The following is a 17,621-nucleotide window of genomic DNA, read 5'->3' on the forward strand; positions in this document are numbered from 1 at the left end:
ATTCTCCTGAAGGTCAACTGAGAAACAAGACACTGCCTATCTTACCAGAAAAATCTATTCTTTCTAGCTCTAAAACTCATCTCTAAACAAATTTTTAATATACATCCATATATTTGTATGAAACCACAAAGACCCCAAACAGCCAAACCAATCCTGAGAAAGAACAACAAAGCTGGGAGTATTATGTTCCCTGACTTCAAGGTATACTACAAAGCTGCAGTAATCAAAACAGTATGGTCTGGCACAAGAACAGATCCCCAGACCAATGGAACATAACAGAGAGCCCAGACATAAACCCACACATCTATGGTCAATTAATATATGATAAATGAACCATGGATATACAATGGGGAAATGACAGCCTCTTCAACAACTGGTGTTGGGAAAACTGGACAGCTACATGCAAGAGAATGAAACTGGTTTACTATCTAACTCCATCACAAAACTAAACTTGAAATGGGTCAAAGACCTAAATATAAGTCATGAAACCATAAAACTCACAGAAGAAAATATAGGAAAAAAAATCTCTGGAATATAATCATGAGCAACTTTTTCCTGCATACATCTCCTCAGTCAAGGGAAACAAAATAAAAAATGAACAAGTAGGAGGGACTACATCAAACTAAAAGACTTCTTTTAGTTTGCAAAGGATATCATCAGAACAAACAGGCATCCTACAGTGTGGGAGAATGTATTGTAAACAATTTATCTGATAAGGGGTTAACATCCAAAATACATAAAGAATTCATACACCAACCATAAAAAAGAAAAGAAATCCTGCCAATTGCAACAACATGGATGGATCTAGAGGTATTATGCTCAGTGAAATAAGTCAGACAGAGAAAGACAAATACCATATAATTTCACGTATTTGTGTGGGAGAATATATTGTAAACGATCTATCTGATAAGGGGTTAACATCCAAAATATATAAAGAATTCATACCCAGCCATAAAAAGAAAAGAAATCCTGCCAATTGCAACAACATGGATGGATCTAGAGGTATTATGCTCAGTGAAATAAGTCAGACAGAGAAAAACAAATACCATATGATTTCACGTATTTGCGGAATATAAAACCAAAGCAAAACAGAAGGAACAAAATAGCAGCAGATTCATGGAGATACTGAGAAGTCCTAGTGTTTACCAAGGGGGAGGAGAGGAGCAGGGGTGGGGGGTGGGGGAGGTGGATAAAAGGGCACAATAATTCGCAACCACAGTATTTGGTCATGGGGACTGCTGAATCACTGTGATGTACATTTGAAATCAACATAAGATTGTATATTAAAGATATTTTAATAAAATTATTATCTCTAGAGATACATCCTCAAGAATGTGATATCTATGAGTTAAAATAATTCAACAAGGAAGTGACTGGAAATACAGATGAAGGGTTGCCAGGAGCTGGTAATTGTTGAAGCTGAGTGTTGGTTCCCTGGGCATTCCTGGTACTCTTCTTGACACTTTGGTATTTTGACGTTATCCACAGTTTAAAAAAAAAAGAATTCATATACCTCAACACCAAAAAAAACAAATAACCCAATTGCAATATTGGCAGAGGACCTGAACAAACATTTTTCCAAAGAAGAAATATGTATGGCCAACAGGCAAATGAAAAGATGTGCCACATTGCTAATCATCAGGGAAATGCAAATCAGAACGACAATGAGATATGACCTCACAACAGTCAGAATGGCCAATATCCAAAAGACAAGAAATAACAAGAAGTAACAGAAATACTGTATAACTCAGTAATTCCACTTCTAGGAATTTACCTGAAAAAAACAAAAAACAAAAAACCCTGATTTAAAAAGATACGTGCACTCCTATGTTTATTGCAGCACTATTTACAATAGCCAAGACAAAGAAGCAACCTAAGTGTCCATCAGTGGATGAGTGGATAAAGAACAGGTGGTACATACATACAATGAAATACTATTCAGCCATAAAAATGAAAGCAATCCTGCCATTTGCGACATGGATGGACAAAGAGGGTATTATGCTCAGTGAAATAAGCCAAGTGGAGTGAGACAAAAACCATGATTTCACTTATTTGTGGTATCTAAAAACAAAACAAAACGAACAAAGTAGCAGTAGACTCATAGCCAGCATGAGAAGTGACTGGTGGTTCCCATGGGGGAGGGGAGGGGGCAGGTGGGTGGGGAGCAGAAGGGAGATAAAGGGGCACAAAAATTCTCAACAATAATGTAAGTTGGTCACGGGGATGGAAGTACAGCATAAGAGAATATAGCCAATGATTCTGTAACATCTTCCTGTGTTGATAGATAGTAACTGCACTAGTGGGGGTGAGGATTTAATAATATGGGTAATGGTTGAACCACTGTGTTGTACACTTAAAACCAATGCAAGACTGTGTATCAAAGATACTTCAGTAAAAAATACATCTTTATACGATCATGTAACTAGGCATTATACAATATTCTAACTTCTAAATAGTCTCTATTATAGAACATCAAGAATAGTAAAATAAATACTGAAGTACTATAATGCCACAAGTAAAAATCTATGGCTTTCTTCAAGACATCTCCCTTTAGAAGGCTTATTTAACTAATTTTTTAATAATTCACATTTCCTGAACAATCATGGTGCAATATATAAGCATTGTTAATAACATTGACCTCGTATTTACCTTTTGTGGTTATACATATCCTATTTCAATCCTTTCCTACGATAAGAAATAGTTTACATCATAATTAAGTAGATTTGTCTGTGGCTATGCAGCTAGTTAACCAATACACGAGCTTCTTGAAACAATACTGACATTTTACTTGCTGCAATGTTTCTTTACATTTTCCACTGCATCCAATTACATTTCTTTCTTTTCCCCTTTAACGCAGTTGAAATCATCTAACGTGGTTAATTCTACAGTTAAATGAATTGAAGATTCATTTCACTATATCAATTATTAATTCACAAAGAGACAAAGCAAGACCTACCTCTGCCTGACCTATGATTAATTCCGCCCATGTTTTCCACTGCGGACATTTATCCCTCTCTTCGAACGTCGTCTCATTGGACCCCCAGCAGCACTGCTCGTGATTGTACCACAGGGCAGTAAGGCAGACGCCCTCCTTGAGGTCGGTCATCCAGTCAGCAGCAATGTCTATTAATCCAGCCAGTGCCCCTGTGAAAACATACTGGCGATGGTAAAAAACATAGATCCATTTTGGGGGAGTCAAGAACTGTCAAGTTAAAAGGGTCAAGGAAAGCTGGGGACTTCCTATAAATAAAGGGTCACATAGGGACTAATATTAACATGAATTTAAGACTTTCAAATCTTAGTCATAAATAAGTATAAATTTCTTTTAAAAAACTGTGAATAGCTATTCTTTAAAATAAAATGGTTATTCTTTGTTTGAAATTAAAACTGTATTATTCATTGTGATTTTTTTAAATGTGTTTTCAAGACACTAAAACATTTTCAAAAGACAACTACCTGGCAGTAGTTCCCAAGTCCGGTTACTGAAGTCAGGGTTCAAAACTTATTTAATAGATCTACAAATTACCTTAACCTCATTAAATTTTAATGTCTATTAGAAATAACTGTGAAATTCATAACATTAATGAATTAATGTGACAGATTTTCTGTTTTTTCTTAAATTACAGAAAATCAAATATATCAAGATCATTTTATTGACTGAACACAAAAGAAATACAAAAAATTTATGGTCAAAATCTAGGCTCTTCTATACAAAAATGTCAATAGGTCATATACATACTGGCCCCAAAATTCTTGTGCATACCAATTAGAGATATCAGTATTTCCCTCTATTCTCCACATAAATTTAATTTTTTTCTCACATTCTTCTGGATATAACCTTCCATGGGGGAAGCTGAAGGTCATTAAAATAGTTCTTAATGTTTGTTTTCCAATCTCCAACTGCCAGCTTAAAATCCACACATAAGGACTTGTGGGCACTCTAGCACGGTGGTTAAAAGTACAGGCTCTTGAGCTAAACTGCCTGAATTTAAAGATTTGCTTGGCCATTTACTGCAAGTACTTAACACTTCTCTATGCTTCAGTCCCCTCATCTGTAAAATGTAAAACAACAGCACTTACACCGCAGGATCGTCATGAGGGATACACACATGCAGGCTTTCAGAACAGTGCACAACAGGAGGTACTGAATAAAACTGGCTGTTTATGACGCTGATGTTAAAGAGATACTTTATGTTTCACCTGGTCCAAACCATGTATTTTCAGATAGAGAAACTGAGCCCAGAAAGATCAACCAAACTGGACAGACCCTTAAAGTGACAGAGCTGACACACCAGACTCCAAAGCCTCCTGCCTCCTAGTCTTATGTTTACGAATTTTTTTGAAGAAAAATCCAACAGTACCTGAAAAAAAAAAGAAATTATAAGGAGACTATTTATGGTTCTGTGAGTCAAAAAAGGACCGATGGCGATCTCCTCACCTGATGCCAGCCCCGTCAGCGTCACCACTAGCCACCCTGACCACGCGTCATAGAGACTTTTCGCCATTTCCCACGCTGACTCTTTCTTTTTGCTGTTGATCTGAAATTTGAAATGTTTATGCTTCATTTTTCAAACTACAAATAGAAGTCACAATTCTAGAATCCATCAATTTTTCTCAGTTATTATACATGGAACAATATTTTCTAAACTAAAGAATAGGAAAGGTGAGTTCGGGGCAGAACTGTGTCAGACAACTACTACACCTGTAAGCAGATGACAAGCATTTACTCAGAGTCTGTATTTCTAACAAGAAACTCAGAATGTGAGTGCAAACCACACAGAGTCTGACCTAAACTGAAACTGAATCAAATCAAGCTGGTATACATCTTTTATATAAACAGGATATAAAAGAACTCAGTATTACAACTGAAATGACTGTCATCCCATGGTCATCCTCTGGTGTTAGCAGTTAAGTACATTACCTTATTCTTTAAAAGGTTAGGTCAATGAAAGACAGTACCACATCCTAAATGTAGTCACATGAATACAGGGCTGCCACTAACTGTAGGCCTCTAACTGCAGGTCTGAGAGTTCCAATCCTGTCAGTAGGGTCCAGAGGCTCTCTTTTATCACTGCAGAGGGCAGAAATGTCCTCTATTGATACAGTGGAGGAGATAAGATTAGCAGGATCATAAGAGGTTTGATTTCCAGATCTCACTCTAGGAAGACACAAGAAGGCAAGTCTCGGATGTGAGGGCGATTTGGCTACGACATCTGTCACCCATTGATTGTCAGGGTTGGTTCGGCTGATCCAGCTGGCTAGGCGGATGTCCCCTTCCTCCCTCACCAGGCCATGTGCGTCCCTCCGGAAGCTGCATGCTCAGCTGAAGAGTATGACTTTCCCCAACAGAGGAAGGCTGCTTCTCGGTCACGGGTATACGAGTAGCTGTGCTCTTCTGCTAGAACTTTCAAATGAGCTCCCAAGAAGGCAGGCCTCTCCCCTCTTAGTAAGAAGGCACTTCTAGACCCATCCCTAACTAGTCCAAACCTCCTCCTGTTCTACCAGGATTGCTGCTTCAAACAGCCATATTCTCAGCCTAGGACTTTAGTGCCGACTGCCCCCCAGGAGGGCTACAGTTGGAATGCAATGATCTGGTCTATTTTAAGGCACAGGCTCCTTAAGAAGACTCCATAAGTTCTGGTTGAATGAGGTAACTTCACTCCTTCTATACCATAAGCTACCTAACACAGGTATTAGCTACTCTTTAGTACTGAAGGTAGGTCATTTCTTTCGAAGATAATCATTAAATCCCCTGTTGCTTTTTACAAGATAGCTGTAATATTTAATAAAATGTGATACGATTAAGTAAAAATTTAGAAATCATCTAAATGTTCATCAATATAGTACTGGTTAAATAAACTGTAGTACATTTAGGTAATGAAAAACTCTGCAGCCATTAAGAAAGAACGAGATATCTGCAGTGTTACATGCGTCAGGAGGACGCAGGGTAGATGAAAGTGTGTGTAGTATGCTACCATTTACCTAAAAAAGACATGTATATAATAAATACATTTGTATTTTAAAAAATAAAGGGATAAACCATAAAACTGAAAATCTAAATCATTACTTTCAAGGAAGGGAGGCAGTAAGGTGGAAGGGGCAGGGACTTCAAAACAAAGTAATCTGTGCAACCCTAGTGGGAGAAACATTCTGGACAAAAGGGACTCTAAAAAGAGAAAACACCACAACTTTTCAGTAAGCACACCACCAGTAGCAGTGTTGGCAATATTTTGAAACTGCTGTGTGTGCACTGTGAAGTGAATCGAGGGATCATACGTGGGATGGTGAGATTTTGGGTGTGCCTCCAAGGAGATAGAGATTCAAGACTAGAGGTATAGGCTACACATAATGCCCAACCCAAAAATAATAAATGCCTGTAGCACCCAGCCTGCCTATTTGCCATTTCCCTTCAAAGGAAAAAGAGCTCCAGGGAGAGATGGCCGACTCCAGTTTGGTGCAGAAAATGTGTAAGATAAGCTAGGATCGCTTTGTCTTCACAGAATACATCGGTCTAGTAAGGATATATCAAAGGACATAGGTACCCACCTAAATAAGCCCCTACTAGTCAAAAAATTGAACAAGGGTATCAATAGGATAATAATTATGATGATTAAAACACTTAAAATATGCTTATATCCATGAGTGCATGAAGATACAGAAACAAAAATCAAACAAGCAAACATAAACCTCATTGGTCAACTGTGAGGATGCTAAGGAACCATGATTTCACATTTTCTCCCTTTTCTGTACAATCTGAACTTCAGGGAATCCTGAAGTTTTCTTTATAGAAATATTTAAGCTAATAAAAGGTTTTCTTTATAGAAATATTAAAGCTAATAAAAAAGGAATGACAATTAGATAACCTCCATTTTTCAAATACTGTAAAAATACAAAAATCATATAACATTGATTTACTTCAAAATAATTTGGAGTAGGATGGTTAAAGGGTTAATAAGTTCATGGGAGAAGAATTAGGTAAGTATATGTACTGACAGAGAAAGCTTTTTTTTTTTACACGTTTTAAGAACAATAGTAAGAACATCTATGTGTAGAATTCCCCAGCTTTAGAAAAAATTATGCTTATATAAGCATAGATCAAAATGGTATCAACATATCTAAAAAGAGATGACTGATAATGATTAGCTAGGACACTTCATGACTACTTCATACATTATTAGGTTATATAAAATGTCTTCAAGGACTGTGGACCACTTTCATAAATAAGAAAAAAGGGGTGTGTTGTCATTTCTTTAGCTTCAGTTTTCTCTAAAAATTTTAGGAACATCAGTGATTTTTTAAAAATTGTTTAATGAAATGTCAACATTGGGAAGAACCACATAGTGAACCAGTATTTTCCAAATGATCACTATGCGAAGTTACAGTGAACCAATGGATTTTAATAAAAGCTAAAAAGTTCAGAGGCAGTTTCAGGTCCCATGCTGCAGCTGCCCTCTAAGAGATGCCACCTGTCACCCTGGTGTGGTGGCAAAAGAATATCCACAGTGACCTAAAGAGGTTATTTCCAACTACTATTGTGTCAGGCTAGATTTTTAATTAAAACAACTCATTACAAAAGACTGAATGAAGGAGCAGGTATGAGAATCCAGCAGTTGTTATTAACCAGCCAATAATGAGATATATAAAAATGTAACACAACGTCATGCCCTTACTAAACACTTTGTTTGGGAAAAAAATTATTTCTCATAAAAATGTATTTTTATGTTAACATGTAAATGGTGTCTGTTACTGTTATGTTTAAATAAACCAGTATTTTTTTTAACTGCTCTGTTTTGTATCTAATACAGTAAACATCAATTAATATAACCACATACACTAGAGCTCCTTAGGCATCCTCAATACTTTAGTTTTAAAGGGATATGAGATGAAAGTTTGAGAATCATTGGACGGGAACACTGATTTCATGTGTTGTGTGTCTTAATTTCGGTTATACCCTATTTCTAATATTTCCAGAAAAGGTAAAATATTGACTGGAGAATCTCAGAAGCAATTGCTTTTCAAAAAAAACATAACCAAATTTCAATTTCAGGTTTAATATATATACATTAATATGAAAGGTTGTAACTAATTTGTATAAGCAGTGGTTTTCATTTACAAGTATATTTCAGACCTCAAAGTTATAAAAGCCCTTGTGAAATTCCTAATTTCATTTTCAAAGAGATTTTCTTTTCTTAAAAACATTTCAATTACATTATACCAGTAAGTCATGATCAACAATAAAAAGGATCCATAGTTGTACTTTTTTTAGTAAAAGCCAATTCTTGTTTTCACTAGTAATTCACTTCAACATCCAACATGCCCTGCAGGACTCAATTTATTGAGAAATATCTCAGAATTTGAAACCAACAATGGAGATAAGACAACAGCAAAACCTCACAGAACTACCTTCTTTTTGGGCACTAAGACTTATGTAGCAAGTCTTCCTTTTTGCTATAGCTGCTGCACAGACCTAAACCTGCTGACTTGCACATCTTGAACTTGGCTTGATATTCTGAACTCTTGTGCATGATTCCCCTTTCCTTCCTATTCTGTTATCTACTCTGTTGCTGTTACATTACATCAAATCTTTTCTGGATACATGCATATGTGGTATAAATACACTAAAAAAAAAAAAAAAATACATTAAAAAAACCATGTATTACTTACTTATAAAATGTAGAGATTTACTTAAATGTATTTTAATGTATAACATTTTGGTGGACTGAGACACTGGCAGAAATATATTATTAAATGATTTAATTATGCAGTATATTTAAAAAATATTGAAGACACATACCCGTCTATGCCTTTCTCTGTCTTTACATTTCTCTCGTACCCAGTCAATAGTATGGAAATCATCGTATGTACCCACACCTGGAATCGGCTCATCCAGAAGGTCCAGCAGGTGTGTAGAACTGTTGACGCTGCCTCCATTTGTCATCGTGTAGTGAGTTCCTACAGAGCAAAAAAGAATGAGCCTGTTTTATGAGAGACAATGGTGACTATGTAACTTTCTTAGAAGCTCATTAGTAATTCATAAAGAAATAGTAACACTTAAAATAATTACAATAAAATGAAGGAAAACATTAAGAAAAATTATCCAAAACTTGGAAATAAAGCAAAGAGATTATGGCATATCCTTTCAAACTCATATTAGAGAATCAAAGAAAACCTGCGTAACAGTTTTCCAATGCTCAGAGGAAGACAAAGTTGTTTGAACTACTATGTACTAATGATTACAGCTTAGACTTTGCAAAGTTAGATAATGGCTTATAGAACACTGATAAACTGAAAATTGTGACTTTCATCTAGCAGAAATGTAAATGAATTCTGTCTAGTAGACAAATAATGCTGTGGTTTTTTGTATTTGCCCTGTAAGAAAATTCTTTCTCTCACTGACTCTGTTTTCAGTCTCACACACCCTCCTCTAAATTAGTCTTGTCATCAAGCTGGGTCCCTCGTTAGACTCAAACAATCTTCGACATGGGCTCACTGTATACTTTAACGTAAGTGTAACAGACCTGAAGGCACCAATAAGGACACTGAAAGACAATTCACAAAGAAGAAATACAAATGGCTCTTACATGTGATAAGAAGTTCCAAAAGAAATGCAGATCAAATCTACAATACTGTTTTCCTCTGTCCAATTGGTAAAAGTTTAAAAATTGGTTAAAATTTACTCTTCATATTTCTGTGGATCGCTTCCCTTTTACTTTGAAGTCTCAGACCCCTCCCCTCTTCTCCTTGGTTCTGGATGACATGTATACCTCACTCTCCCTGACTGTCTTTGGAACCCTTGTCTATAGATTCCCCATATATACATATACTTTTTTTTCTCCTGTTAAAAAATTTTTTTAAATAAACAAACAGTTGGTTAAAGCACTGAGTTAGCAAAGTTTTGAGCCAAGAGGTCCTGCCACAAAATTACTGGTTTAAATATAAACTGGCATAACCTCTTTGGGAAAGCAAAGCTAACAAAATTTAAAATAAGATGCTCTCCAACCCAACAAATCCACTTCTAGAATTTTCCAGCAGTTATACTTGTATAAACTCATAAATTATGCACAATGAGATTAGAACATCTTACTATTTGCCCTAGACAGAAAGCAGAAGCAAATGAATACCGATATGCTTATAATCTAAGAGCAAGTTCAGCAAAAAAGCGAGTGAGCAAACACTTTAGGCTCTGGAAGCCAGAGCCACAACTACTCAACTCCCCATCTTAGCCCAAAGCAGCACCGGCTGTGTGTGGACGGACGGGTGTGGCCGCGTCCCAACAGTGCCGCATCTACAGATCAGGCAGGGTTTGGCGTGACCCCGACCTAACATTCATACAGCACGGACCCAAGTCAACTGAAGACATTTATTAAGAATCTTCTATATGAATGGCAATCTAGATGACACAGGAGATACAAAGATAATAGGAGTGTTGCCCCTGACTTCAAGGTACAAGATGGGAGTTCCCAATCCCAAATATACCTTAAAACTAACTTCCAATATCAAAGCACTATAAAACCAATTTTAGTTGTGTTACCTATATTTAATCTGTTATAAAGAAATCTTAAGACTGTAGTATCTAGAACTAGGTGGGTTTAATCTAAGAAAACCTCTTGAAGAATATAAATTTTAAAATGAAATAATATGAAATAACTATGCTATGGTTAATGAAAATTACAGCTAACACATTTGATGTTATTAGATATGATTATACTTAATTTTGGAAAAATTAACATGATATGAATACTGTCTATGAAAGACAGTTCATACTACTGTTAGAAAAAGAGTTTGGAGGAAAGAAAAAAAGCTAGTTGAAAAACACTTAATGGTAATCCATCCAAGAGTGAAAATTACCAGATTTAGAGTCTCCCACTGTTGATGAAAGTAGACTAACACAACCATTTTGAACAGCTATTTGGGAATATCTATCAATATACAAAGTTTCTAATTGATTGTACAAGTATACAAAAACTTAGATTTTACTGTAACATTATTTGTAATACTGAAAATGTCAAATGAATAGAATGCCTCATCCACTGATAATTAGTTAAGTAAATCATGTACATACATGCAATGGAATATAATGCAGCAGTTAAAAAGAATGGGGGGATCAAAATATATTGACAATGAAAGTTGGTTACAACTACAGTCTTTAAAAGGCCAAGTGCAGGTCGGCACATTCAATATGAAAATTACTTTGCAAAATGTGTTTTGGCTTAGAAATTATGTTCACATGTATGCTTAAATACAGAGAAAGCTGAATTAACAGACATGAAACAGTTTGTTAATTACGGTCACCTCTGGAAGGTATTACTGTTAGGAAAGCAGAGAATGAACATTCATTTTCCACTTCACCCTTCTAGACTGACACTGAAAGCTACTTTTCTAAACAGACATACACACTGCATTTTAGTAAGGATGTGCAAAGGGCCATGAAATTAAGGAAATTCTTTTTTTTAAATTTATTTATTAAGGTATCATTGATATACAATCTTATAAAGGTTTCATATGAGCAACACTGTGGTCACTACTTTCACTCATATTATCAAGTCCCCCCGACACCCCCACTGCAGTCACTGTCCATCAGTGTAGTAAGATGCCACAGAGTCACTACCTGTCTTCTCTGTGCTGTACTGCCTTCCCCATGACCCCCCTACATTATGTGTGCTAATCATAATGCCCCGAAATTAAGGAAATTCTAATGTATCTGGCCATTATGTAAATGAAAAGCAACAACCACTATCAAAGGCCCAGATTCTAAGCTAAGTAACTTTGGATAAATCATTCTTAAATATTAAATATCTTTATGACATATAGTTTAATAAAGACATAAGCAAAGAAGCATTTGAACTTTTTTAAAGCCCCTTTAAAAAACTTAAAAGCTGTACATAATTTCAAATAGTTGATTTTAGCATTAATGACTGACTACAAATTCTATCTTCAAACTGTGTAGTAGGAATATAGATTTTATGTCAAAAATAATCTACAAGTGTATCATTTTAATGGAAATTTAACTAATTGATATAGAATATAATGAGTGACACTGTACAAATGTTAAACAAACACTGCAAAAATAAAACACAAGAAACCTATTTTATTCTGTGACTTTTAAGGAATGGAGCAAAATTCCCAGACTACTCTTGCAGTCTGATGATTCTGACTCATTTCATCTTGTTTACAAATAAAAAACTATCATAAATGTTAAGTCACTTCACAAAACTATCATGAGGCAAAACCAGAATCTAAACTTTCCCCCATCACTATAAACAATGCCTACCTTACATAAAGAGATTATCTTAGATTGATAAGAGGTTAGGGGAGGGGGAGATGTACAAGAAGTCACCATGCCATGTTAAGGACTGACATTACTGTTAGGATCTAAGCCAAATTAACTATACTGGAGGTTCCAAGCTTTGCTTTTTGATAATTCAAAGAGGTAGTAGGAACAAGCATTAATACAGCGTGATTAGTATTTCAGACAATGTAATAAACACTGAATATTATACTAAAAAACTGGTTTCTATTTACTTCTACCAGACATGGCAGGGCACTCATCTCACTATTTAACACATTTGAATGTTTGCCTTGGAAAGGTGTAAAACTCCTAAAAGGAGAGCAGTGTATCCATTTCAGTGTTCTGGCAGAAGTACTCTAGGAATAAATAATTAATCATTCTTGGTGGAGGGTTTAAAGGCCCAATCCCTGCAGTGGCCCACGTTCATTTACATAAAACACCTAAAGCTGAAAGTACACTAGCCCTTTCTTCCTTCCTCTACCCTGATTTTATTCAGTTATTTCTACTTCAACAAAGCCAAACTGAAAGGCCACAAATTTTCCTAAGAAAAAGCCCTGGAGAATACATACAGTAAGAGCACTTATATACATTGGCAAACTTGAGAATCACCAACTGTTTCCATATGATGATATTAAATTGGTGATTTAAAAAATGTTTTTGGAGGGAACCGTCCAAAATGTTGACAGCCTTCTGATATGATGATAACTGCTATGTTATTCTGGCCAAAAGTGCATAAACTGAATCTTCTAAGGAGAAACAAAAAAAATTCAAACTGATGGGAAGTCTACAAAATAAATGGCTTGCATTCTTTGAAAAAAAACCATCAAAGCCATGGAAGAGAAATAATGATCCAGGAGCTGTTCTGATTAAAGGAGACTAAAGAGACAGGACAACTAAACGCAACACATGCTCCGGGATATTTAGGGCCTAGACCAGGAAAAAACGTTCTTTTAATTAAAGGGCATAGTGGCACATGTGCAAACCTGAGATAGTTGGTAGACTGGATAATAGTACTGTATCATATCAAAATTTTCCGGTTTTGAAAACTGTACCATGGCCACATATAAAGGCAGGTCATCTCAAAAGGAAAGACACCCTACAGTATTTAGGGGTCCAAGTGCCTTATGTCTGCATCTCACTCTTACATGATTCAGAAAAAAGAATAAAGTACATATGCACCGTGTGTGTGTGTGTATAATAGAGTATTTATTTTATATTAGAGAAAAGCATACTCGATAGCGAGAAAAAAACAGACAGAATGAACAAGTGCAGTAAAATGTCAACCTTCCAGGAATCTGGGTGAAGGGCTACAAAGGAATACTTCTTTGCAGTATTTTTCAACATCTCTAAGTCTGAAATTAAGAAGATTCTTTTAAAAGTCTACTGTATTTAACAAACTTCAAACCCCACCCACCTATTGCCCTCATCTGAGTAGAGCTGGAGAGACATGGACTGCTGATCTTAATTACTGCTCTTCTTTGCAAGAATGAAAAGGAGAATTTCAATACCACTTAACACACATCATGTCCCCAGCTCCATGATAAGAATTCCCGAGTCATGTGCACCATGAAGATAATACGGAAACAAAGCATGTATCACTCCAACAACTTACGGACTCAAGCAGAAAGGCAGAACCTGCTCTTCTCATTTTATGAGGCAGCAGAAGCACAGCCCCACAGTAAACATTTCTGTTAGCTGTGTCTCGCCTTCAGTGACTTCCAAACAATTACTCTGCACAAAGTACTCTGGTGTCTAATTTATAAAACAATGTAGTAATTCAGAACATCTGAAAACAACAAAGGTTTCAAGCTCTTTCAACCAGAGGACCCTGCGGATCATTGCTGTGTCAGGGAGCTTCTATGCTGTGACCCTTGGAGCTTCTGGGGCTGCGACTACACACGTCGCGGTGGAAGTCAGCCAGAGCAGTTTGTCCCCCCAACAAACTGAAGACCAGTGTGTCTCCTCTTGCCTGTTTGCTTCCACCTGACACAGCGATGGCATCAGAAGAAAGTAGAGGAGCGGGCGGGGGGGGGGCACTGGCTGGCCATCTTGGTCTTGGAGAAGCCATAAAAACTGAGATTCACTGTTTCTAAGTTATTTCTAAAAGAAGCCTGGGTCTTTCTTGTTAACTCTTGCTATTAAACTGGCTTGGATAGCAACCAAGATGGATTTTGGTATGAAAGTACAAAGTTTTGCTGAGATAGAACTGCTCAGAGTATTTTTCTGGCTCTGATGAATGTAATTAAATGGAATCACCATGAAGAGAAGGCAGACATTTCCATCTGGCTTTAACCTCTTTGCTTTGATCCTATCTCTTACTCACCGTATTAGGTTATATTGAATGTGAAATCAATTAATACATATTTTTGTAACTTAAAGTCTGTTATTGCAAAAGGACTGGTAAATAAAATTTAAGGATCAGCTGACTATACATATAAGATTCTAACTTACTTTAGTATGTATGTGACATTTCACATATTTCCTTTTAGTTTGTTCTGCCACACAAGAAAACCTGAGTTGTACAGAGGAGGAGAAACTCTAAACTGGGTATGGAACATTCATATCTAAAAGGATAATAGATTTGCCTTCATATCCCACATTAGGAGTAATTTTAAAGATATTACGTGTCCTTAAAGTAAGAGTGTTCTGTAAAAATTCCTAATGTATCATTTATTTGTGTATAGTTCACAGCAGCCTAAGTCTGTATACAGTTTGGCTTATGTATGTTCAAATGAGATGAATACAAATAAATTATGTGTGTGTTAATAAAATTTTAGTCAGCAACAGTATAAGCTATCCAACCTCGCCTTTCAATTTCATCTTACAGGTGATTGAAGCATGTCTTGTAGGTAATGAACAAATTAAAGTTTTCTCACACATGAAGTGCACCTCTCTTTCCTGAAATAGTATTTCAAGGGTGGTTAATGAGGAAATTAATAAAGGTGGTGAGGTCACATTTCCCTGATCTCACCTTTGTCCCCAGTAAAAGCTCTTCTTATAGCTGCATTTTAATACAAAAATGACATGATTTACCCTGAGTTTCCCACTTCTCAAAGTATATGTAGCCCTCATTTATTCATCTGTGAAGACAGTAGCAGAGACGTACCAAAATACCTTTTGGAAATACTCATCCAGTACCTTCCAGACCTTGTCCTGTCCACAAATCTTCCTCTACCATTCAGGGAGGCATCCATTGCCACAGGTAAAGAAATACAGAACACAGAGAACAAGATTTAGAATTGTGGCTTCTGAGTTTTAAATTTAGGCTTCTAAAACCCACAGAAAAGACAAAATCTTAAAAGCCAATAACTGAATTGTAAGTGATGGATTTTTGAGTTTCAAATGGCTTTGAAAGTAAAAATGCTTGGAGTTTGGCCAATAAGCCATGGATTAAAAAAAGAACAGATGAAGAACTAACTCTACATAGCTACATAAGGATTGCCAGGGAAGCAAGGAGACAGAATCGAGCAAATAAGACAGTTATAATAATTAAACTGGCAATTAGCTTCAGCCTCTAACATTTTTGTAAGAAAAATGAGATTGTACTAGCCATACTGATTTATAAGTTTTTCATTACTTAGCACACTTTCTAAATACTATCTCCTTTCCTAAATGCATATGCACATCATTTTCAGTGCACTGTACATCACTGTTTAGTTGTTGTGACATACTACAATTTAAACAAACCTTTAGGTTAGTTCGCATTATAAACAGTATGTGCAATGAATATTTGTGTACTGAACCATCCTATTTTCCACTTGATTTAAAATTTTTTTACTTTTTTCCCTATCCTCATGCTGAGATATTCAATTTTAATAAACAGGTGTATCTCCAAACTTAAAATAACCACATTATGCAGTAATGGTCCGCAGGTCAGGATCACTGTTTCTGTAATGGGCCCCTATTGTGTCTGCCCACCTGGCGGCCTCTCCTTCCTTCTGTGACAGACCCTCACTTTCAGGAAGTGTCTGCCCCTCGCCGTGGCCATCTTGGTGAGGGTCTCAAGCAAGATCTCCTCCCCAGCCACGAAAAAGGCACACGACTCATCACCTGTCAGTAGGAATCTATTAATTTTAATGACTGAACTTCAAAAGGATATAGGATAGTTCCTGCTACCCAGACCCCAAGATCCAGGACTGTAAGAAAGTAGCTCCTGAATTTACGACAAGAAAAATAAACTTTTCTGGAGGTCTTACTCCCAGATGCCAGTAACTACCCTCCTACTACCTGATGGCTGAAGAACTGGAGAAAAGATCACTGCCCTTTCAGCGGCCTATGAGAGAAATGACATGGTCAGACTGTATTCTAAGTCACTCTTCAGGTCAAACTCCAGCTCTGTGACCCAGACAAGTTACTGACTACTGTCAGAAGCACCTGGTTTTCTCACCTGCTTCTAGGCTATGGCATGTGGACTGGAGATAAAGCACACAAAAAAATCTAATAAAATATGGGACGAATAGTAGGGAGTCAATAAACACAAGCTATCATTTCCACTTAGATATTTTGGCCTTTAACACTTCATCAGGCTGAATTATATTACTCATCTGATATTAAACTTAGCCAATTGTTGTCAAGATTGACAGTATGACAGAGGGGGAATAAAGAGTCTTAAAATTTGAGCAATGAGTTCTTACTGTATACTGGGCAAAAATCCTGTAGATTTTTCATAAATAACTTAATTCATTATGCCTGGTATGGACACAAAAGCAAATTTTCTAAAATGTATGACCAATGACCAACCTTCCATAAAAGGGTCATTTTATAATTCAAATATCACCAACAGTATCTCAAGTTCAAGTGTCACCAACACTGAAATTCTTCAGCAAGCAGGAAAAACTATCCAATCAATGAGTTGTAACTGACTTGCAGCTTTCTTAGAAAAAGAACTTTGATGAGGACTTTTTGCTTTATTTTTAATCTAGACACAGAACTTTATAAAATCACACATGCCTATGTAAACACAAACTCATTATCTACTAATATCTGTAATCTAAACAAGAACAGTTTTAAAATTAACTGCAGGAAAATCAAAATGTTAATCATTCATTTTTAAGGAAATATTTTCACCAATAAGAAAAGAGCAGTCTTTTCAACAAATGATGCTGGGACAACTGCCTATCCACATACAAAGAATTAAGTTGGACCCCTATCTCACATCATGCATGAAGATTAATTCAGAATGGATCACAGCTCTAAATTTAACTAGAACTATAAAACTCTTAAAAGACACCCAGGAGTGAATCCTTGTGACCCTGGGTTAGGCAATGAATTTTGAGGAAACACCACAGCACAAACGACAAAAGAAAAAAAACAGGAAACTAGATTATGTCAG

General features: G+C 36.3%; 1 protein-coding gene across 7 annotated transcripts in view; it reads right to left on the reverse strand.

The window, feature by feature from the left end:
• Nucleotides 1-17,621, reverse strand: part of CLCN3 (chloride voltage-gated channel 3) — a 67,406-nt gene that overhangs the window by 25,736 nt on the left and 24,049 nt on the right. For all 7 annotated transcript variants that reach the window (XR_005056144.2, XM_036998831.2, XM_017642877.3 and 4 more), the window contains 3 exons: nt 8,795-8,952; nt 4,439-4,538; nt 2,957-3,144 (listed from right to left, as the gene is read on the reverse strand). Coding sequence is in view for 6 of the 7 variants with exons in the window: in XM_036998831.2 (XP_036854726.1) it covers nt 2,957-3,144; nt 4,439-4,538; nt 8,795-8,952 (446 nt within the window). In the remaining variant the exon portion in view is untranslated. The remainder of the gene's footprint in view (nt 1-2,956; nt 3,145-4,438; nt 4,539-8,794; nt 8,953-17,621) is intronic.

Source organism: Manis javanica, chromosome 3 (assembly GCF_040802235.1).
Source record: "Manis javanica isolate MJ-LG chromosome 3, MJ_LKY, whole genome shotgun sequence".
NCBI classification, from domain to species: Eukaryota; Metazoa; Chordata; class Mammalia; order Pholidota; family Manidae; genus Manis; species Manis javanica.